The 25,648-nt window shown below is 35.3% G+C and overlaps 1 protein-coding gene across 1 annotated transcript; it reads right to left on the bottom strand.

Moving 5' to 3' along the window:
* On the bottom strand, nucleotides 1–24,316 carry LOC103608562 (sodium channel and clathrin linker 1-like; the record flags this gene model as incomplete). Its single annotated transcript, XM_008592984.1, has 5 exons — nucleotides 23,994–24,316; nucleotides 21,973–22,108; nucleotides 16,225–16,347; nucleotides 14,477–14,542; nucleotides 1–71 (listed from the first exon to the last, which is right to left on the bottom strand). Coding segments are annotated over exons 1-5 (719 nt in total), but the record flags the coding sequence as incomplete, so codon positions are not given.
* Nucleotides 24,317–25,648: the final 1,332 nt, after the last annotated feature.

The raw sequence follows: 25,648 nt of genomic DNA, 5'->3' as shown, positions 1-25,648 counted from the left end.
CTAAGTTGTTTTCGGAGGTGCTCGATTTCCACATTTTGTTCAGTTATTGTTTTCAGAAAGTGTTGGTTAGTCTGTCACAAGAAAAAAAAAATAGAAACTTTCAGTTTCAGTACATTTAATAACTGCATCTCTAAAGATTAACCATAAGGCATCCACATTTTGTTCAGTTATTGTTTTCAGAAAGTGTTGGTTAGTCTGTCACAAGAAAAAAAAATAGAAACTTTCAGTTTCAGTACATTTAATAACTGCATCTCTAAAGATTAACCATAAGGCATAGAAGTAGAAAAAAAAAATAAAGTGAGATTCATGATGATGATTCTGTTTTCTGAGGGTAGAACAAGGTTGGCTGTCTTTCCTCATCTTCACTACTTCAGTGGATACCTGGATCATTTCAAGCGACCTGTACTACATTTCTGTGTCTTATGGTTTTCTCTGGTTTGCTGAACCTCTTTTGCTCACCTACTTGCGCAGAAGGCTACAGGTGTAGAATTAACATCTCACCTGCTCTGGAGCAGCTCAATATGACTGAAGAGAATCGGTGTATAAATAACCCGAACTCCTTTGCTCCTTGGGTGGAATAACTTTGAGGCCTGTGTTCTACACTGGCTTTCAGAGTTCATTACTGGGATTAAGTTTCGGTTACTCACAGCGTTAACCTCCTTGATTTTTAAAAACCCTTTGCTGGCTGCCTTCACTTCCCTTCTTGGTCTGACTTTTCCACTCCCCTACTGGTGCTTCCTGGAATTACCTCCTAAATAAATACATGCTTTGAAATCCTTTCCTCAGGATCTGCTTGTGGAAGAACTCAAAGTAGGACATAAAGTAGTCTTCTAAGCATAGAAAAACCTTTTCGAAGGGAATTGATTTTAAGTGCTGGTTTTACCATGATGGTACGGATTCCATATTACTTCAGATATATATTATAGTTACCTCCTGACTGATAGTCTTGACTTCAGTCTCCTCCAATCCCAACAAATCACGCTTATATCTCACTAACTACAGTTCCTGAGGCAACTTTCATTGTGTTTCTCTCATGTTCTACCCAATTTCATTGACTTCATATTTTTCCCTTTTTGTCTTTTTTACTGACTGGTAACGGGATCGCAACCCTCGGTGTTGTGCCCGCACCACGCTCAGCCAGTGAGCGGGAACCGGTCTCCACATGGGATCCGAACCCTTGGCGGGAGCGTCGCTGCGCTCCCAAGCAGCGCACTCTCCAGTGTGCCACCGGGCCGGCCCCATTGACTTCATATTTTTAACACTCTATTGTATTTCCCTTTGCCTGGGATGTCCTCATTCTGTCTGCCTTCATCCCTCAATACCCTATGTGGCCTACTCACTCTCAGGCAGAATTAACTGTTTCCTTTCCGCATTTTGATAAAACTTTATATATACCCTTACAGTGCACACTGCATTATATTTAAACATTATATTTTTAAATAATATATTTAATAATATATTTCTGGCCACAATGTGAGCTGTTTTTGAGGATCAGCTTCTCCCAGAACTCCCAGTGCCTCACACATGATTTAGTACCTCACAGCACCTATATCTTTGAGGAATGAATGAATGAATGCCTTTATTGATATATGAAAGATTCAGAATTTCATCTTTTTCTTCAGCTGGGAAAGTAGACTACTGCAGACTAGAATTTAGTATTCAATTCACATATCACAATTTAAGAGACCAACTATCACATGCAGTATAAGAAGGATAGAAAAATGAGAGGTAGGTAGATTATACCAAGCTAGAAAAGTTAAAAAATAACAGCAAAAAACAGCAGGGTTGTTGGGAAAATAGAATAGTTTGGTCAGGGCCCTCGCCTCGGGTCCAATTGGGTGTGGTTTTAGCACATCCTTTGCAAGCAAATTGTGTGTGTGTGGATGTGTGTGCAGTTAGTGTGCATGTGTGCCAATGTGTTTTTTAGTTTTGTTGCTATTCCTGTGTTTGTCAGAGAGAGAGAGAGAGAGAGAGAGAGAGAGAGAGAGAGAGAAAGAGAGAGAGAGAGAGAGGTAGTTTTAGTGAAGCAGATGGGTGGGCGTCCACCTGGCGCAGCCATGCTTTACAACCTATGGCTCCAAGGACCTTTTGGCTGGTTACCTAGCTCATAGACCTGCATGTAAGGGGTCTGGTGACCCAACCTGGTATGTGAGGGGTCTGGGGACCCAGCCTGGGATGTGAAGGGTTTGTGACCCAGTCTGTGAATGGGCTTGAGGGGTCTGTGGGCTCCAGACCCAGCCTTAGCTCAACAATTGGCCCAGTTGGTACAGGATTACTGGCATGTAAAAGAGCCCAACAACTAGTGTGGTTGTGTAGCTAGACAATTGGCCTCACGAACAGGATTACGAGAGCTACAATTGGCGCTGTGAGCAGCATTCCAGACATTAGCCCTGTCTTCATCAAGGGTGTTAACACTGGGCATTGTGATGCTGTGATTTATCCTAAGAAATATATTCGTTTTTATTCCAGTTTCTTGGCACAAATCTCCTAAAACCCAAAGAAGTTGTGTCTTTTTGTATGCTAATAAAATGACTGTAGAGGTTGCTTCCTGGGTTGCCTCAGGATGGGGGCTAGTTGCCTGGGGAACCAACCTTGTGTAAATATGGGGCTAGAATTTTCAGCCCCACCCCAACTCTGCCCCCCACCCTGACCTCCAGGGAGAAGAGAGGGGACTGAAGGTTCAGTTGATCACCAATGGCCAATGATTTAAGCAATCATGCCTATGTAATAAAGCCTACATAATAATGCATCCTTATAAAACCCACAAGGATAGGGTTTGGAGAACTTGAGGATTGCTGAACACATAGAGAAGCACGGAGGATGGGGTGCTCGGAGGAAGCTCCATGCCTCTTCCCTCACTCCTTGCCTTATGCATCTTTTCCTACTCATTATTCATTTGTATCTTTTGTAACATTCCTTCTAATAAACTGGAGGAGAATGTCGTGGCAATCCTGATTTATCAGCACCACACTCTCCGGAGTGAGCCACGGGCTGGTCCTTGCAATCCTGATTTATAGCCAGTTGGTCAGAAGTTCTGCAGGCCCAAACTCGCACTTGGCATCTGAAATGGGTGCAGTCTTGTGGGACTCAGCCTTTAACCTGTGGGATCTGACTCTAAATCCAGCTAGACTGTGTCAGAATTGAACTAAATTATAAGACACCAAGTCGGTGTCCACCAGAGAACTGGTTAGTGTGGGAAAAAAACCCACACATCTGGTCACAGAAGTGTTCTGTGCTAAATGTGGTATGAGGAGTAGAAAAGTTTTTTTTCCCCCCAAATTACAGGCATGAATCAAGGGAAACATAACGGTTATTTGCAAATAATTTAAGGATTGTCTTGAAGAAGTGGTGAGCTTGTTCTGTACTGCATCAAAAGGTAAAACTACATATCCATAGGAGGAAATCCTATAATAAATTTTAGCTTTCTAATAATCAGAGTTCAAAGGAACAGGCTCTTTGGGGAAGTGATAAAATCTTTTAAAGAAGATAGTCAAAGGAGAGACAAGACACCATCTAACTGAAAAGTATTTAACAGAGGATGTCTATGTAATTTGGGGAAACAGATGACTTTTAATATCTTTTCAAATTCTACTATGAAGCTATCTCAACAATTTCAACCCAAACAGACTCACATCTCTGAATTCTATAATATCTGTAATGTACCAATAGTGTTTTATCATATATAGTGCCTTGGCATAGCATAATTAATGCTTATGTTTTTGGTTATTTATGAACACGCCAAAGAAAAATTCATAGTGGAAAGCAGAAGTATAAACTGGAGTTGTGCATTTGAAGAGCCTAGTGTTGGGAACCAAAGTGCTTAACCTGCTTGCAAACCTACTAAGACAACAACATCTGAATATGGCTTTGTTCTACATTTATGATAACAAATAAAATTATGTACTATACTGATATTCTAGAATGTGTAGATTTATAAAGGTCTAGGGAAGCATCCCTTTCAACTGTCATCTACTTTACCACCTTATTCACTGATTATTTCATATGTCAGTCCTGTTTTACCAAGAAGAAAGAGATTTCATGGATGATTCATGTTTCTCTTACAACTTGGAGAACCTATATTAGTGCAAGAAATTTATTATGGAATTAATAAATATTTTTGAGTAACTTCATGGAGATGAGCAAATCTCAAAAAGATGATTTCAGTAAAGAGAATCTCTAGAAAATGTGAAATCTCAATGTATCCATAGGCATAAAACATAAATAAAAACAAGTATTTTTAGGACGGGGCATTTTACCTGCTGCATTGGAAAAGAAAGACTTTATTTTTACCTATTTCATTTAATTGTTGTAATATTTAACATGAGAGCTACCATCTTAACAAAGTGTACAATACACTTACTTAAGTGTACAATACATTATTTTTTATTTTAGGTACAATGTTGTACAGCAGATCTCTAGAAGTTATTCATACTGCTTGACTGAAACTTTATGCCTGTTGGCTAGTAATGCACCATTTTCCCCTTCTCCCAGGCCCTGGTAGCCACCATTCCAATCTTTGATTCTACAAATTTCACTATTTCAGTTACTTCATAGAAATGGAATCATACAGTGTTTGTCTTTCTGTGATTGGTTTATTTTACTTAGCATAATGCCCTCAAGGTTTATTTATGTCATCACATATTACATAATTTCCTTCTTTTTTAAGGCTGACTAATATTCCATTGTATGCATATACTACATTTTCTTTATCCACTTCTTGACGGACATTTAGGTTGTTTCCACAACTTGGCTACTGTAAATAGGGCTGCAATGAACATAAGTGTGTTAATATATCTTTGAGATCCTAATTTCAATTCTTTTGGATAAACACTCAGAAGTGGGATTACTGGATCATTTGGTAGTTCTATTTGTATTTTTCTCAGGAACCTGTATACTGCACTGCATAGTAGCTGCACCATTTTGTGTTCCCACCAATGGTTAGGTTCCTATTTCTCCACATCCTCACACACTATTTTTTTTTTTTTTAATAATAGCCATCCTGACAGGTGTGAGGTGATAGCTCATTGTGGTTCTATTTGTATTTCCCTGATGATTAGTGACACTGAGCATTTTTGAATATACTGTTATCCATTTGTATGTCTTTTGTGGAGAAATATCTATTTAAGGATTTAGTCCATTTTTAAATCAAATTATTAATTTTTATACTATTGACTTGTAGACATTCTTTAAATATTTTGGAGATTACTCTCTTATTGGACATATGGTTTGCAAATATTTTCTCCCTTTCTGTAGGTTGCCTTTTCACACTACTTATTTCCTCTGCTGTGCAGAAGCTTTTTAGTTTGATGTAGTCCCATTTTATTATTTTTATTACGTGTGTTTTTGGTGTCATATGCATGAAATCACTACCAAAACCAATGTCATAAATCTATTCTCCTAGGTTTTCTTCTAGAAGTTTTATAGGTACAGGTCTTAGGTTTAAGCTTTGATCCATTTTGAGTTGATTATGTCCAACTCAATTCAATTTCATTCTTTTGAATGTGTATAACCAGATTTCCCAATATCATTTGTTGATGATTGTTCTTTCTGCATTTTGACCTTATATGTGTAGATTTATTTCTGGGTTCTCTCTACTCTTCCATTGGTATATATGACTGTCTTTATGCTAGGACCATACTTTATTTAAAAATAAATTTTTAAAATTGATACATAATAATTGTATATATGATATTTACATGTGATATTTTGATACATGTATATACGATGTGTAATGATCAAATCAGGGTAACTAGGATTTCCACAGTCTCAATGATCATTTCTTATGGTTGAGAACATTTCAAATCTTCTCTTCTAGCTATTTTGGAATATACAATAAATTATTAACTATAGTCACTCCAGTGTGCTATTGAAAACTAGGACTTATTTCTCCTATCTAACTGTATTTTTGTACCCATTAACCAACCTCTCCCAATCTCCTTACCCCCTCCCTTTCTCGGCCTCTGGCAACCACTATTCTACTCTCTACTTCTATGAGATCAATTTTGTTTTAGCTGCCACACTGAGAACATATGGTAGTTTTCTTTCTGTGCCTGGTTTATTTCACTTAACATAATATTCTCCAAACTCATCCATGTTGCTGCAAATGACAAAATATCATTGTTGTTGTTTTCACGGCTGAATAATATTCCATTGTGGATATATATCACATTATTTTTTTATCCATTCGTACACTGATGGACATTTAGGTTGTTCCATATCTTGGTTATTGTAAATAGTGTTGCAATAAACATGGGAATACAGATATCTCTTTGGCATATTGATGTCCTTTCTTTTGGATATATACCCAGTAATGGTATTGATGGATCATATGGTAGTTCTATTTTTCGTTTTTTGAGGAACCTCCACACTGTTTTCCATAATGGCTGTACTAATTTACATTCCCACCAACAACGTATGAGAGTTCTCTTTTCTCTGCATCCTTGCCAGCATTTGTTATTTTCTCTTTTTGATAGTAGCCATTTTAACTAGAGTGAGATATCTCTTTGTGGTTTTGATTTACATTTCCCTGATGATTAGTGATGTTGAGCATTTTTTTGTATACCTGTTAGCCATTTGTATGTCTCATTTTGTGAAATGTCTATTCAGATCCTTTCCCCATTTTTTAATTCAGATTTTTTTGTTTTTGCTGTTGAGTTCCTTATATTTTCTAGTTATTAAGTCCTTGTCAGATTGATAGATTGCAAATATTTTCTCCCCTGTGTCAAGTTGTCTCTTCACTCTGTTGATTGTATCCTTTGCTGTGCAAAAACTTTTTGGTTTGATTTAATCCCATTTGTCTATTTTTGCTTTTGTTGCCTGTTCTTTAGAAGTCTTACCTCCAAAATCTTTGCCTACACCAATAAATCTTTGCCCAGACCAATGTCCTAAAGCATTTCCCCAATGTTTTCTTATAGTAGTTTCATAATTTTGGGTCTTACATTCAAGTCTTTGATCCATTTTGAGTTGACATTTTCATATGGAAAAAGATAGGCATATAGTTTCATTCTTCTGTATATGGATATCCAGTTTTCCCAACACTATTTACTGAGAAGACTATCATTTTCCCAATGTATGTTCTTGGCAATTTTGTCACAAATGAGTTGGCTGTAAATGTGTAGATTTATTTCTGCATACCTTATTCTCTTTTGTTGGTCTATGTGTCTGTTTTTATGCTAGTACTGTAACATTTTAATTACTATGGCTTTGTAGTATATTTTGAAGTCAGATAGTGTGATGCCTCCAGCTCTGTTCCATTTGCTCAGGAGTGCTTTGAATATTCAGAGTATTTATGGTTCCATATGAGGTTAGGATTGTTTCTGTGAAGAATGTCTTTGCTATAGAGATTGCATTGATCTGTAGATTGCTTTGGGTGGTATGGACATTTTAACAATATTAAATCTTCCAATCCATGAACATGGGATATCTTTCCATTTTTTGGTGTCCTCTTCAATTTCTTTCATTAGTGTTATATAGTTTTCATTGTATAGATCTTTCACCTCTTTGGTTAAATTTATTCCAAGGTATTTTTTTTTTGTAGCTATTATAAATGAGATTGTTTTTTAAATTTCTTTTTCGGATTGTTTGCTGTTGGCATATAGAAATGCTACTGATTTTTGTGTGTTGATTTTGTATCCTGCAATTTTGCCACATTTGTTTATCAGTGCTAACAGTTTCTTGGTGGAGTCTTTAGGTTTTTCTAAATATAAAATTATGTCATCTGCAAAGAGAGATGGTTTGACTTCCCCCTTTCCAATGTGATGTCTTTAATTTCTTTCTCTTGCCTAATTGCTCTGGCTAGGACTTCCAGTACCATGTTCAATAAAAGCAGTAAGAGTGGGCATCCTTGTCTTGCTCCAGATCTTAGAGAAAAGGCTTTCAAATTTTCCCCATTCTGTATGATGTTAGCTGTGGGTTTGTCATGTATGTCCTTTATTGGGTTGAGGTACCTTCCTCATCTACTTATTTTGAGAATTTTTATCATGATGGGATGTTGAACTTTATTGAATCCTTTTTCTATGTCTACTGAGATGATCATATGGTTCATGTCCTTCCTTTTGTTGATGTGGTGTATCGTATTAATTGATTTATGTATATTGAACCATCCTTGCATCCCCAGGATAAATCCCACTTGGCTATGGTGCATAATCTTTTTGATGTGCTGTTGGATTCAGTTTGCTAGTATTCTGTTGAGGATTTTTGCATCTGTGTTCATGAGGAATATTAGTCTGTAGTTTTCTTTTCTATTGTGTCCTTGTCTGGCTTTGGAATCAAGGTAATTCTGGCTTCATATGATGATTTTGGGAGAATTCCCTATTGCAGTCTATCTCTCCCTTTAAACCTGTTAATATGGCTCTATATATTTGGGTGCTCCAGTGTTGGGTGCATATGTATTTAGAATTGTTATATTCTCTTGCTCAGTGGACCCCTTTACCATTTATAATGACTTTGTCTCTTTTTGCAGTTTTTAACTTAACGTTTACTTTATTTGACATAAGTGTAGCATCTCCTCCTCTTTTTTTGGTTTCTGTTTGCATAGAATATCTTTTTCTATCCCTTCACTTCCAGTCTATGTGTTTCTTTACAGGTGAGGTGAGTCTCTTGTAAGCAGCATATGAGTATAGTTGGGTCTTGTTTTTTTATCCATTCAGTCATTCTTTATCTTTTAGTTAGAAAATTTAATCCTTTACATTCAAGATTATAATGATAGGTATAGACTTTGCCATTTTGCTAGTTGTTTTCTAGTTGTTTTGTATATTTTTTGTTCCCTTTGTCCTCTCTAGCTTTCTTCTTTTGTGGTTTAATGGCTTTCTGTGGTCTTATGCTTTGGTTCTTTTCTTTTATTCCTTTGTGTATCTATTAGAGGCTTTTGCTTTGCAGTTACCCTGGGACTTACATAAAACATCTTACACTTAAAACAAGTATATTTAAGCTGATAATAGCTTAATTTTGATCACGTACACAAACTCTCCACTTTTACTTTCTCTCTTCTCATTTTATGTTTTTGATGTTACATTTTACATCTCTTGTGTAATATGTATGCCTTAGCAAATTATAGCAGGTTTAACTGTTTTTAACACTTTTGCCTTTGGATCTTCATACTGGAGATAACATCAATGTACTCACTGATAATACAGTATTAGAGTGCTTTGGTTTTGACAATGTGCTTACTTTTACCAGTGAATTTTATACTTTTATTTGATTTTATGTTACTAATCAACATCTTCTTTCAGCTTGAAGAACTTCCTTTAGCATTTTTTGTAAAGCAGGTCTGGTGCTGATAAACTGTCTCAGCTTAGTTTGTCTGAGAATATCTTTGTATCTCTTTCATTTTTGAAAGACAGAATTGCTGGGTATAGGATTCTTGGTTGGCAGTCTTTTTCTTTCAGTATTTTGTACGTATCATCCCTCCTGCTTTGCAAGGTTTTCTGCTGAGAAGTCTGCTGATAGTCTGAGGAAGGTTCCCCTATATGTGATAATTTGCTTATCCCTTGCTGCTTTAAACATTCTCTCTTTGTCTCCGACATTTTGACTACAGTGTGTCATGGTTGTGGGTTGCTCTGCATTCAACTTATTTGGTGTCCTATGGGCTTCATGTACCTGGCTTTCTAATTTTTCCCCAAATGTGGGAAGCTTTCTGCCATTGTTTTTTTGAATGTGTTCTGTCCCTATATCTCTTTCTTCTTCTTCTGGCATACCAATTACAGGTATGTTTTCTTTTTTTTCGTAAATAAGTACCGCTATTCAATATTTCTTTTCAAATATTAAAAAAAAAACTATCAATTTTATCATTTTGGATGTGTCTTGTTTTAGTAACTTGCTTTTCTCAATTCGTAATAACTTCGTATAGCATACATTATACGAAGTTATACGAACGTGGGATCCGAACCCTCGGCGGGAGCGCCGCCACGCTTCCCAAGCGGCGCACTATCCAGTGCGCCACCGGGCCGGCCCCTACAGGTATGTTTTCTGTTTGCTGGTGTCCCACACATCTCTTAAGCTATCCTCACTCTCCTCACTCTTTTTCATTCTTTTTTCTTTTTGCTTCTTAGATTGGATAATTTCCAGTGATCTGCCTTCAGGTTCACCGATTCTTTGTTCTGCTTGATCAAGTCTGCTGTTGAACTCCTCTATTGAATTTTTCAGTTTGCTTATAGCATTCTTAAGATCTATAATTTCCACTTGATACTTTTTGATACTTTCTATCTCTTTGTTGAAGTTCTCATCTTGTTCTTTCATTGCTGTCTTGACCTCTGTAAGCATCTCTACAACCATTACTTTGAATTCCTGGTCAGGTAAATCACAAAATCTCACTTCATTCTGATCAGTTTCTGAAGATTTACCTTGTTCTTTTGTTTGGAATATATTCCTGTGCTTCATCATTTCCCTTGATTCTCTTTGTTAGTTTCTGCACATTAGTTAAGACACCTACCTTTCCCTATCTTATTATATTGGGCTTTTGTAGGAGGTTTTCATCAACCTATCCTATCAGAGATTTTAAGGTGCCTCTCTAATCTTTGTGTTACCCCGCTGAAGCTTAGAATGTGCCAAATTTTGTCAATACCCAGAGATCAGTATGATAGGAGCAAGGCTCTTTAGATGTCGCTAGAAAGATTGGGGTATTGGATGTGAGTTCTCTGATCATTTGTTCTTCTTGATCTAGCCTGCTGTTGAACCCGTCTAGTGAATTTTTTAGTTCAATTATTGAGTCCTTCAGCTCCATAATTTCTGTTCAGTACTTTTAAAAATATTTTCTCTTTGTTGAAATTCTCACTTTTTCATGCATTGTTTTCTTGACCTTTTTGAGCATCTTCATGAGAGTTATTTTTAATTATTAGGTAAATCATAACTTTTCATTGGAATTCATTTCTGGAAACTTATCATGTTCCTTTGTTAGGAACATCTTTGGTTGGTTCTTCATTTTCCTGTGGCTTTCTGTGTTGGTATCTATGAGAGTTATTTTTAATTATTAGGTAAATCATAACTTTTCATTGGAATTCATTTCTGGAAATTTATCATGTTCCTTTGTTAGGAACATCTTTGGTTGGTTCTTCATTTTCCTGTGGCTTTCTGTGTTGGTATCTGTGCATTGCAGAGAGCACGCACCTCTCTCAGTTTTCATGGACTGACCTCATACAAAAAAAGACCCCTACCAATCAGGTGGCCAGATATACTGAGGGCCTTTACCAACATTTTCCCTCCCCAGGAAGATGCTGGTAGCTATAGTTTTTGTCTGCTTCCTCTGTGCTGAGCCAGAGGCGTGAGGAGTTGTGGCATGTACCAGTCTAAGCTCCACTTCTGTTCTCCCCTGGCTGTTTAGCCTGTGCTGGACCTGTCAGAGCTTCCTGACTATCGAGACAGATGCTAATTCTCTGAGCAGCCCCAGAGAGGTCTAAGTGCTGGATGCATGAATCAACCCTTTCCCTCCCTGGGGGAATTTGAGAGCTGATTTGCATCCACTTGCTCTGTACTGAGCAGGGTGTAGGATCAATGGGATTTATCAGCCCAAGCCAATGATTCCATTTTTCTCTGGGTTGACTAGACTGTGCCATCAGAGCTCCAAAACTGGTAAGACAGAAGTCAGTCCTCTGAGGAGGCCCTTCAGAAAATTTGGGACACTGAACGTGCATAACAACCCCTTCTCTCCCCCCGGTGAAACTGGGAGATAGGGGGTATCTTTTTGATCACATGGTGCTGCATCAGGGGCAGAGTCTACAGCGAGAGGGTGTCCTGAATCTCCCTACTAACTTTAGTGAGTCTGGTTTCACATTCTCCTGGGATGTGGGAACCTTTCAATTAGTTTCTAATTTCTCACATAAGAAATGTGTCTGTGACTTGTTGAATTGCCGTGTCTGTGGGGGAAAGGAGGGTTCAGGACTTTCTACTCTGTCATGCTGCTCAAGTTATGTAGGAAAATATTTACTCATTGCATACTCATCATTTTATTGTACATCTATAGGAACCCCCTACTAATTTAAAAAAGTTGTTTAATTTACTTTAAAATTGAAATGTATTGATTTTACATATTTATAGGTTACAGTTATATTTCAAAACATGTATACAATGGGTAGCAATCAAATCAGGATAGTTAGCAAATTCATTGTTGCAAAAATTTATCATTTCTTTGTGATAAGAACATTTAAGCACCTCTCTTCTAGCCATTTGAGAACATACAATAAATTATTGTTAATTATCAATGCCTAGCACTACTGTATACCACTAGAACTTATTTCCCTGTCAAGCTGTAATTTTTGCGTCCATTAACCAACCTCTCACTATTCCCCCGACCCTTTCCCTTCCCAGCTCAAGTAACCACCATTGTATTCTCTACTTCTAAAAGTTCAACTTATTATTTTATTTATTTTTTAGCTCCCACATCATATGACTGAGAACATGTGATATTTATCTTTCTGTGCCTGACTTATTTTACCTAACATGTCTTCCAGGCTCATCCATGTTGCCGCAAATGACAGAATTTCATTCTTTTTCATGGCTGAGTAGTATTCCATTGTGTATGTATACCACATTTTCTTTATCCATTCATCTGTTGTTGGACACCTAGATTGATTCCATATCTTGGCTATTGTGAGTAGTGCTCCAATAAACATGGGGATGCAGATATATTTTCAGCATGCTAATTTCCTTTCCTTTGGATAAATATCCAGCAGTGGGACTGCTGGTTCATATGGTAATTCTATTTTTAGTTTTCTGAGGAACCTCCATACAGTATTCCATAATGGCTATACTAATATAAATTCCCACAGAAAGTGTATAAGAGTTCCCCCTTCTCTGCATCCTCACTAGCATTTATTATTTTTTGTCTTTTTGATAATAACTGCTTGGTTTTTAAAGGCACTTTTCTTCAAGTTTGATTGTGACTGAAACTTGTCCAGTGATTACGCTCTGAATGCTTTTTGAGAATGTACAAGATCTTTACAATCGCTGAACTTTCTCTCTTTACACTTAGCAGTCTTGTTTGATATCCATTATATAAATTAAGAAAGACTCGAGTTTTAAGATTTCTCTTAACCATTTTCCTTTATTTTAACCACTTGTATAGTCTTTGCTTTTTATAACACCCTCTTTTATCTATATTACCGTTTCTTTATCACTTTTATTGTATCCATAGTTTATGATTCTTAGCTTTGGCCTGAAACTATGAATTTTTCTGCATTAGAAATTTTTAATGTATTCCCTGTGAATGCTCCAACAACCTTTTCCCACAATTTCTTTCATCAAAATTATTTTGGGTTGTTTATAGTAAATATGGGTTCTGTAGTATAAGATACCAAATGATTATACAATTCTCACAATTCTAGGAGGAAAACTGAAAGAAATAATGAATAATTGTGTTGTTAGTTGAAAGTATTAATTCCATGTAGAGATATATTAAGTGAAAAAAACCCTTTCTTAATTATGGAAATCAGTAATCATTCTGTTCTATAGCACTTGTAATAGTATTTAAAAACTCTAAAAAGTACATTATCAAAAATTGTGATTGGAAATTCAAAAGTTAGCAAAAGTAGACTAGGGAGAGATTTGTTCAATAACTGTTTACTTGGTTAAGGAGAACATTTTTTAAAGTAGAATAAAATTGGATAACTTACTTTTGATGGCACAACTCCACTCCTAAACAAAGACATTTTTATTAGGTACTAACAAGAATTGACAGAGTAACTAAGTGAGAATGAAGAAAGAAAAAAGAATTACCTGGTGCATCATAATCCTATTACTCAACAATGAGGTAAAAATAAAATTCTAAGAGCATTAAGAAAACAAAAGAAAAATGAGAAAGTAAAAAGGTAAAGAGTAGAATTGGGAGGGGTAATTATATTTGTTTTAGGAAAAAATTATAGAAAAATTTAGCTGCACCAAAGTTAGTACTTTGGTACTAATTACTTTGGTACTAACAAAGCTAGTGGTTAATTAACTAACACATGGCTCTTAGTTTCCCTAATTTTTTTTTTTAGGAAATAGGCTGTTCATTCACTAAACAAACAGTTCACTATTCTTATTATATACTTGAAGTTGTGCCAGATGAAATACTCTTGAAGAGTTCACAGTCGAGATTACTCTTAGGGGCTGGCCGGTAAGCTCAGTTGGTTAGAGCATAGCCTTGTAACACCAGGTTCATGGGTTTGGATCCCCCCACCAACCAGCTTCAAAAGAAAAAAAAAAAAAGATTAGTTTTAGGAGAGCTTATCAAGGACCCTAACAAGATTTTCAGATGAGGCTATATTTCAAATAGATGTTTGTTAGGTCATCAAAGGTACTGTGAACTATGTCATCGCTATTTTATGTGAAAGAAAAAGATAAAACAGAAATGAGTATTGCCTACCTATTTTAATTTTTTAATTTCATGCAACTTTTTTTTTTTGGTTATTGTTCTTGATTTGCATCAGCAAAAATAAATATGATTATCCATAGTGACAATTTCTAGTTTATATAAACAGTACACTGAACGGTTATTTTCACCTACCATTTCCACATTCTCATTAGTAACATGAAGTTGCTTGGTTAGTTGTTGACAACTGGTCAGCTGATCCTACAGTGGGAAGATAGGGAGAGTACATAAATAGCATTTGGTTTGCAACCCATATCGCAAATCAAAATAAAGTCAAGTCTAAAATCATTATGCCTGAGTTAGATGATGTCAGTAGTATTTCTTCTATTATTGTGTGAATTAATAGTTGAAGAAATAAGATAAAAAATTTTTAAATGATTAAAAATTAAGTAAGGTAGCAATGTTGAAACAAATATAGCTATTTATGTTTTATGTGAAATCATTACTTCTACAAATCAATCCATTAGTAAATACTATTTTAAAACTCAAAGAAGTATATTATCAAAAATGGTAAGTGATCAGAAATTCCAAATGCTAGACAGGCTTTGTTCAATACTGGAAAAGCACATTCAAACCTACTCAAAACCTACAAGACAAACTATGGCACAGGAGTTATTTCTCACCCCCTTTTCTGAAATTCTCATGCCATACAAGTTGAAAATTGTTCAATTAGCTGCTATGATCCTATTGAACATTATTTGCACAGATGACACGAGGCTATTAATATGATGACAAAATTAAAGATTAATAGATAATGGGAGAAATAAAAATGAAGTGTGATTTGTAAAGTCTTGTACAAAAATATTTAACTGCATAGCTACAGTATAAGAATGATCTTCAAGTGGGGAAAAAAAAAAAACCCTCATGGGATTAGTTGATTGACCTAAATGAGGCAATAGCCCTAAAGGACTTATATTAAAAATGATTTCTAGATCTCAGAGATAAAAGTCCCTATTGATCATATTACATGTGGATTGTTTTCAAACCAGGGCATGTACAGAAAAATCATTTTGTAAACTGTAAAGCATCATATAAATATCATTATGAATTCTTTAGGTAGAAATTCCTAATTATAATGATAATAACATTCATAAACTGTTATTTGAAAAGTCTATAAATGAGAGGTGAAGAAAAGTATGATAACCAACTTATTTAAACAGCCATAAGTCAAAATACACACAAAAGGGGTCAAAATTGGAATTTCTCCATAGTGCTCCATGCACCTAGCAGTGAAAGAACAAATGGAGGAATAAAGGAGGCAGATTTCCCAACAGAATAGATGGTCTTGTGAGATAGTGAGTTCCTGTCAATAGTGGAGTAAAGTAAAAGCTAGATGTACACTTTGAAAGAATGTAAAATGATTCTTGCTTTGGATAGAAAGACGTCTTCAATAGCCATTAAAATCCCTTCCTATTATAAAATTCTATTTTGATTAATTTATGATAGATAAATTTGATATCTATTTTAGTAATGGGTCACATTGAAGGGTGCTAACATTTTCATTTTATATAGTGTTGTCACTGTATTTGAGCAGGTTTCTTCACTGGCCATAACCTAATGAACAGTTTTGTTTCATTTTGTTTTGTTTTAAGCCAGTTAGGAAATCAAGCAAATAAAAGTTCTGGAGGTCCAATTATACAAAATAACCTTATAGCTGCTTCTAAGAACTGAACATAGCTTTTGTTGCTTATCACATTATAGAACTGAATGTACACTGGATGGTGTTTTAATTATCTTACCCATTCAAGTGATTTCTAACCATCAAATATCTATTTGTTGTTAACATAAACAACACAGTAGAGGCTTAAGCGTTCCTTTCTAAAAGTTTCTTCAGAATGCAATTTCTTTTCGATATATGAGAAAACCATGAAATCCAAGATTACCTTTTGTTTTTGACTTTCAAACACATGAATCTGGGCCTCAGTCATATGTTCCTGGTAAAGTTTCTGCAGTCTGTCCAATTCCTGAGAAACAGTCTGCCAGAGTTCCACAGCCTGAACTTTTTCCTGTAAAATAAAAATATTTGATAACTCATTAAATTATTATCAGGCTACTTATTGCATAGTAAAAGTGGATCATACCATATAAAATAAGTTCTTACAGTCACAAAATAAAAATAGAACTTGTGTAAAGATGGTATTATAGTTGTAACATTTATGATGATACGAAATTGTAGCAGTAATAATTTAGAGAATAAACCTAAACACAAAAAATTCCATATTTTGAAATTGTCTTTTAAATTAGATTTAGCTATAATTAAAAGCATTAATAGAGATATAGATTTACACCACTCTCCTTGTTCCATGATGAAGTGTAAGCCTTAGAAATTAGTGAAAACAAAATAAAACAAAAAACTGGCACAGTACAGTATATTTCTTCTGATTGTAAAAGTAATAAATTTTCATTGCAGAAGATTAGGAAAATACAGAAATATAGAGGATTTTTACCACCTAATAAGTATTGCTAACTTCTAGATAGAATCATCTTTATACGTGTTGAATGTATTAATGTTTATGAATGTGACTCTATGGGAGAATTTTGGAATTTTTTTCTTTTAACAAAATTAGGAATCATATACTATATGTATTGTACTATGTTCACTTGGCATTTTATAATGAAAATTTTATTAGGTCATTAACTATTCTTTCAATAAAGCATAATCGAAGTGTGGTATGGGTTCCCAAGGCTGTTTCAGAAGACCTTGAAGCCAAAATTATATTCATAACAATATGGAGACATTATTTGCCTTTTTTACTCTTATCCTCTCATAAGTGTACAGTGGAGTTTTCTAAAGTTTATATGATGTAATGTCATCATTGCTCTGAGGGCTAATGGAATAAGTGCTTATGCTCCCATTTGTTTTTTTAAAAAGTATCAGTTTTAATTTCCAATACAATAAATGTTGATAGATATATTGCCCATAAAAACAAAAAGCTCTTTGGGATCCTAAATAATTTTTAAGTGTCCTGGATGAGGGGTCTTCAAATCAAGAAGGTTGAGAAATGCTGACCTAGAGGTAGAGACCATTACTGCCTTTTTAGAAAGTAGAGACTAAGGTTCAGGCAACTTGTCCAGGGTCCCTCAGCAAGTTGTTGACAAGAGTCAGGAAGAAACCTTCGTCTCTCTCTCTCTAAAGCCTAAGCTTTTAAATCAGGTCAGAGCTAATTTACTCCCTCAGTTTTAGTAAGAAGGTACACTATCTGCATTTTTTGAACACAATGAATATACATTTAAAATAAACATAAGTTTATGTTTTTATGAAACTATTACTGACATATAACATGCATTCAGAGACTCAAATCGAGAACGTTTACAAAGTCAATGTACTCATGTGACCAGCACTCAGTTCAAGAGATTATTACCATCACCTAGAAGCCAAACGTTCCACTTGTGACTTTGTCCATTTACTACAACCCCCCCTCCCCAAATAACCATTATCCCGTCTTCTAACACAGACATTTGTTTTTCCTAAAACCTACATAGTTTTAAAATTTGTAGACAAACAGAATCTGGAGCCAGAAGGCTTGGGTTGGATCTCTAATTCTTGGCTGAATGATCCTGGACAATCTATTTTCTTAAGACTCAGTTTTCTTTTCAGTAGAACGGTCATAAAAATGCCATAATACAAATATTTCCATGAAATTTTTTAGGTATCTTCATGTGTCTTTCAAAAGCCATGGTGCAATGTGCACTCTTTAACCATTCTGAAATGTTAAAAAATCCATAAAACAATAATCTCAAGGGTCCCACTGTTTCCCAAACCTTTATGATGACAAGAATCACCTGGAGGAGTAGTTACAAAACCCAGATTCTCCTACAGCAGTGGTTATCAAAGGACCAGCATTGTCAGCATCACCTCAGAACTGCCAGAAGGAGGGAGTGGCAGCAAACTGTGTCTCAAGAAGCCCTCAGGTGATTAGGAAATTTGAAAATCACTGTACTAATACATTACTTTTTAAAATGGTAGAACTTACCATTTGGACACAGTACAATTTAACTAATTCCACATTTTTAGATTTTTAAACTATTCCAATTTTTAGTTATCATAAGTAATATTATAAAGAACATATTTACTCATAGACTTTTACATACAGTTCCTTAGAAGAAATTTCTACAATCTATGTAGTGTCATCATCTAATTATTTGGTCAAGGGATATGAACATATATAAGGCTCTTATTGCCAAAGGGCCTTCCAGAAAAATTTTACAAATCACACTACTGTAGCACAAGATATTCCAAATTAAAAATATCAAATTAGTTACTTAATATTATACTATTGCTATTGGCTCCTAAAGCAATATATTTGCTCTACAAAGCACCTTTGCATGTAATTTTAATTCTTTTTTGTCTGCTTTGCTGTTCAGTAGTGATGATAAAGATGATGATAAAAATAATAGGTAAATTCCCCGTGATGACAGGTACATTTTTGTTAAATGGAGACAGAAATGAAGTTTAACATTATGGGAGAAAAAAGGTTACAAAATGAGTTGTATTGATTCTAAATGGTATTTGAGGATAGAAAAGCTGGTTCCATAGTATATGTAATTTTCAAAATTACTTTCTTATAAATACATTAATTGTCTGTAATTAATAAGGTATCAGCCCACATGCCACGTGGCCTTGGGAAATTCACTAAATCTCTCTGAACTTCAGTTTCCTCAGCAGTAAATGGAGGGAAATAATAGTACCTGTTGTCTAAGAATGTTGTGAGAATTAAATAAGATAAATGCCTATGAATGGCTTATCACAGTGCCTGGAACACAGCATGCACTTAAATAATGTAGATTGTTACTATGATTGCTCTTGTATGATACTACTCCACACTGCTATTCAAGTGTAAGCACTGAGAAACGTAAGACTGGGGAAGAGAGTATAATAGTTAACACATGTCAACAGTCACACACCTGCAGCCAGACTGCAATAAAATTTACTAAGGAATGTTAAAAAAAAAAAATTAGGTTATTTGTCTTTTTATTACATGTAAGACTTTATATAATCTGGATACAGGTCCTTTCAGATATATATTTTGGAAATATTTTTCTTCCAACCTGTGGCATGTCATTTCATTTGCTTAAGAGTATTTTTCAAAGACCAAAATAAGTGATGTCGGGCCTTAGAAACTAACACCATCTTAAGTGACATTACAAGTGGCGCCATTATGGGCCCACAAGGGCATATTAATGTGGCAGCCTACGACGGTGCCGGGAGGAAGTAGGGTGGGAGTGTCTGCGGGAACCTTGCCTTAGCCCTTACGCGCTTCTGCGTTCATGAACACTGCGTGATTGCAATAGCTAGGCATTGAGACAGGATGCATGCTCTTGTAACCTTTAAGCTGATTGGAGGATGTAAAACTCCCTTCCCCATTTGCCTTTAAAAGCAAGTGCTTGTGTGATAATAAATGGAACTGCTCGACAGAACCCCCGCTGCATCTGAGTGTCCTTTAAACTGGGCTGGTTGGGGCCAGCAGCTGTGCTCACCTCTCTTTACGGCTCTCTTCCCCCGTCTCCTTCCAAAGGGGAACGGAGGGAAAGAGTAATCCGGGCCATTCGCTCGCCCACCAAAAGGAACGAGGCTAGGGCTGTTTGGGTCGGCTGGCGGCGGGCCCGACAAGTGAGATACTAAAGACTACATACTGAGTGATTTTGTATGGCACGATTCCATATAAAAAGATAGAAAAGCCAAAACTACATTGATAAAAAGCAGATCAGAGGTTGTCTGACACCAGGAGTGCGAAGATTGACTGAAAGAAAGCATGAGGGTGAAGGAAATGTTCTATCTCTTGATTGTGGTGGCAGCTGCATGACTGTATACTTTTGTCAAAACTCATAAAACCGTACACTTAAAATAGATGATCTTTGTTGGATATAAAGTATAACTCAATAAAACTTACTAACAGTAAAAAATAAAAAAATAAATATAATAGGTAAATTTATTAACTTACATATGTGCTAAGCATTACACTAAGTGCTTTATGGGGATTTTTCATTTAATTACCATAACAACTCCATAAGATAAGAATTATTATAATCCCCATATATAAATGAGGAAGGTGAAGCACAAAGAAGTTTACCAAGATCACAGAGGTAGAAAGAAAAATGGAGACCAAACTCAAGAAGTTTGAGCAGAATGAACCCAAGACTTCATCACCCTTGCTATACTTCTTCCAAAAGCCTGTATGTTCAATGAAAGCAAGAACCAACATTGTCCACTGTAGCCTCAATACTGAGCACATTGTCTGGCATGTAATAAGCACCTAATAAATATTTGTGGAAAGGATGAAGTTATTTGAATAGTCAGTTAAACACTGTATGCTTATTACTTTGATAAAGCATAACGTAACAGAATTCTTTTTCTCTCAATTTTCTACTTTAAATAGTATTTAGTTTTTATCTGCTCAGTTTGGTTTCATCTAGTTTTCATGCATGACACAAAGGTCTTCCAATCTAGTGATGAGTAATTATACAATTGTAAATGTTTTATCAGAACTGTAAAAATGAATTAATACATAACATGTATGCACGAGTGTAAGTAATAAGCAGAAGTAACACTTGAGATTATTGTTTTATGGATTTTTTAACATTTCAGAATGGTTAAAGAGTGCACATTGCACCATGGCTTTTGAAAGACACATGAAGATACCTAAAAAATTACATGGAAATATTTGTATTATCTATTAATTCTACTTTTCATGAACTTTTTGAAGTATCCTCATATTTAATATCTGGTTAAAAAAGTATTTATAAGTCTAAATAAATTTCCATTTACTTCAATATAAACAATTATAAATCCTTGCCAGTCTAGAACAAAGACATGCTTTCCTCATCATTTATTTCCTCCATTACTTTTTAAAACTCTTCCAGTTACCTTTTTTAAAATTCAGTGATTCAGTGTTAAATACATGTTCCCTACATAGCTAAATATAGCCTTTTTGATTTACCTAAAAATATCACTTTCATAAGAATTCTAAAACCAAACTTTTAAAAAATAAAACTATGACTTCTCACAGATAATTATAAAATCAAAATTGTAATCCAGAATTTCTAATTCCCTTTTATAAATTAAAAAAACTGAGTCACAAAGAGATTTTCTATGATCATATAGCTAGACAGTAGAAGAATGGAGATCCAAATCCGTGCAAGATATGAGACACTTGGGATATAAAATTGTAAATGAAAATAAAATTCCCTTGTGTATAAATTCCAAAAAATTAAAGTGTTGAACAACAGGATACATAGCTTCCCAAAGATTTCAATTACTATGAGAAAAGAAAAAAGGGGAGAAAGTATAATTCTAGAAGTATAACTTTGAAAAATGTAAATTTAGAGAAGTGAGGTGATTTTTTTTCTTTAAAAATTTCCTTTGACATTAAAATCTTACAGGACAAAAAAAAATCATGTCAAATCTTTATAATTCAATTAAAATATATATTTGACAATCATATTTATAACAACAGTGGGCATTTATTACAGGTTTTGCTTCCCGTTACAAGCTTGTAAATTGTAAAAAAAATCATCGAAATGTCAACAATTTTGTTATTCTGTTATTCATAAATAATGATTAACGATTAACACAGATTTTTAAAAGTGGTTAATTCAGGATATAATTTTTTGAAAAAACATATGTCACTCACTTGATTTGCTAGTTGCAATTGTTTTTGAAGGTTCCTGACTGTTTCATCATCTGTATATATATCATTTCCTATCTCTGTGCCAAAGGGAAGGGCCTCCAATGGCTTTTCATCAGCATCTTTCAATTCACTGTGCAACCTTTGGAACAAACAATTAACATAATAATAACCTAAATTCATTTTAGTAACAGTAATTACTGTTTTGAGCTCATTAAATACATTTTTTTTACATAAAATAATTTTTAAGTAGACTTCAATTAAAAATTACAAGTAGACTTCAAATTAAAAATTACAAGTGATTAATCACTATTAAATACTGTGTTAAAGTATAAAGAATAAAGATTACATAACAATTTCAGATGCATTCAATTGACCATAATTAATTCAAGCATAAGTCACTTTGTCTTAGAGAGATTTTAATTTTTCAAAAAGGTAAAATTCAAGACTGGCCGATTAGCTTGTTTGGTTACAGCATGGTATTGATAACATCAAGGTCAAAGGTTCAGATCCTCATATTGGCAAGCCACACACACAAAAAAAGTAAAATTCTGATGTTATACCTATTAAATGATAATACAAGCCATTCAAAAATATTTTTTTAATATGATAGTTTCATCCCGTCAATCAAATGAAAGTGGTATATTAAATCTTATAGAATTATTTGTTATTTTCTTCAGTGAGTTTCACAAAACTCATTTGACTTCTTACTAGTTCCAGTTAATAAACAGTGTAGAATAAAATGGTGGCTGGTTATAAAATCAAGACTACGAGAAGCTTTATTTGACAGCACATCCTTACATAAGATTGACCATAATTCCAAAAGCCTTAAATTCAACTTTAATTTTAACATTAAATTACAGATATTTCATGCTTTAAAACAACTACCAAAAAAAGCATAGGAAGGTACAATTTAAAAGAGTGATTAACTGCTTTAATTTAAAATGATATAAGCCTAGGAGAAAAAAATTTTATAGAATCAGAAAAGCTTGAAAACACTTATTTTGTATAATTATAAACAGAAAGTATTATTTATAACAAACACATCTCAAGGTGAAAACTACAAAAAATCCCACATCTATCTACCTAAAACATTGAGAGAATAATTATCTACTGATATTACAAATCTCCTTCGAAACCAGAAAACTTCAATCTTAATTTTTTGAACAAATTCATCAAAAACAAAGTTCATCAAATACAGTAAAACTAAGGGGATAATTACTTTAGAAAGAAAAAAAATTAATTACTCTCTAAGAATAGAGCTTGTTAATTATTCCCTAATTTAAAAAGGAAATATACTTCAAAGTATCAAAAACACAAATGTTTTTACTTCTAAATGTCTAACAGTATTTTAAAAAACATTTACTTTTCTGATATAAAATAATTTATTTAATAGAAAAAATTGAACAATGTAGAAATATACCAAGAGTTTTAGAAAAGATACATCAAATCTTATAAAAAATGCTGTGCTACAGAGGGAAAAATACTGCATGTCCTCACTCATAAGTGGGAGCTAAGAGAGAAAGAAGAAAAGAAAGACTACAGTGGTGCATTGGACTTGCAGAGGGAGAGAGCATGCTTAGGGTTGCTTTGGCAGGGTTTGGGGGGGAGGTAACGAAGTAATTGGGTTGGAGACAGGGAATAATTGCAATTTGTGGTAATAGGCATGCTGATAGCATTGATCTGATCATCACATCTTGGGCATAGGTGGTGAGGGTCAGCTTTGTTACTCATGAAAATGCAGAATCAATAAAAAAAGAAAATGCTGTACTGTATTTTCGAGAATTTTTATTTTCCATTAAAAATGGACAAATAGATATATCATGTTGCTAATACAATATTATAATCTGCTTTTTAATGTGTATTATTGAAAAATATGCATCCTCCCATATTGTAAAGTCTTCTATAAATATTTTAATAAGTGGCATAATATTTCATGAATTCATCATAATATATCTGCAACATAATCTATTGATTCTCCTAATAATTTAAAATTAATACTCTCTCTCTCTCCCTCCCCTCGGTGCCTGAGTGCTGGACGTGCCTGCGAACCCTCCAGGTGGTGTTCGACATCTGTATTTCTTTCCCTACATCTGCGTCTTGCCGTCCCATAGCCTGCCCAGCGCCTTAGCCTGGCTGACTGCATGCCAACCAGGGAGGCGCCCCCCTGGAGAGGCACGAGACCAGCAGAGACCACGTGCCACACAGCGCCAGCACACGACTGAGCAGGTAGGCCTCGCCACCGCCAGACCCCATCCTTGCCCTGGCTGAGAGCACACTGACCAGAGAGGTGTCCCCCTGGAGAGGACCGAGACCCGCAGAGATCATGTGCACTACGGCGCCAGTGCATGACCAAGCAGGTAGGCCTCGCTGCTGCCAAACCCCATCCCCAGCCCAGCTGAATGCACACTAACGAGAGAGGCACTTCCCGGGGAGGCCTGAGACCCACAGTGACCACGTGGCTGAGGCACCAGCAGGTGACCGAGCAGGCACTGGGACAGCCGTGCCAAATTGGCAGGCTTGGCAGGATCCTAGCCAGACAATAATGTTGAACCAGTGGACCATGAAGTCCCTTGCCACAATGACTAAACATCAAAGGAAAGATACCAGAAATATGAATCAAGAAAGTACACCACCAAAGGGGAATAACTCTCAAGTTCTAGATCCTATAGAACAAGAACCCCTTGAAATGTCTGACAAGGAATTTCGAGTGATAATTCTAAGGAAACTGAGATACGCGAAAACTCAGCTAGACAACACCATGAAACGAGGAAAAGCAGAGCTTGCTGAGCTGAAAAATTCATTCAACAGAACCCCTTGAAATGTCTGACAAGGAATTTCGAGTGATAATTCTAAGGAAACTGAGATACGAGAAAACTCAGCTAGACAACACCATGAAACGAGGAAAAGCAGAGCTTGCTGAGCTGAAAAATTCATTCAATGAAATAAAAAACACAAAAGAAAGTTTAACCAGCAGGCTTGCAGAAGCAGGAGAGAGAACTTCTGACCTTGAAGATGGGCTGGTTGAAATAACACAGGCAGACCAAAAAAAAAAAAAAAAGAAAAGAAAAGAGAATTAAAAACATTGAAGAAAATCTAAGAGAAAAATTGAAAAAAATTTAAGAGAAATATCAGACAATCTTAAGCACTCAAATATCTGAGTCATGGGTATTCCAGAAGGGGAGGAAAAAGGAAATTGCATTGAACACATATTCAATAAAGTAGTGGCAGAAAACTTCCCAGGTATAGGAAAAGACACTGATCTTCAGATTCAGGAAACTCAAAGATCCCCAACTGTATTCAATCCAAAAAGGTCTTCTCCAAGACATGATATAGTCAAATTGGCAAAATTCAAGGACAAAGAGAGAATCTTCAAAGCTGCAAGAGAGAAGCATCAAGTCACCTATAAGGGAGCCCCAATCAGACTAACATCAGACTTTTCATCGCAAACCCTAAAAACCAAAAAGGAATAGGATGATATATTCAGAATACTAAAAGACAGAAATTGCCAGCCAAGAATACTCTACCCACACAACCACCCTTACAAGAAACCCTCAAGGGAGTACTGGGTTTAGTACCTGAAAAATAACTACCACTGAGGAAAAAATGGCGACGGGTCTGGAGCGCCCGTGTCAGGAAACAGCGCGATCCTGAGAGCTGTGTGCTGTGATACCAGAGTATT

Source organism: Galeopterus variegatus, unplaced genomic scaffold (genome assembly GCF_000696425.1).
Source record: "Galeopterus variegatus unplaced genomic scaffold, G_variegatus-3.0.2 Scaffold8562, whole genome shotgun sequence".
NCBI lineage: Eukaryota > Metazoa > Chordata > Mammalia > Dermoptera > Cynocephalidae > Galeopterus > Galeopterus variegatus.
Note: the sequence above shows the minus strand (reverse complement) of the source record. Positions and strands in the feature narration are given on the sequence as shown.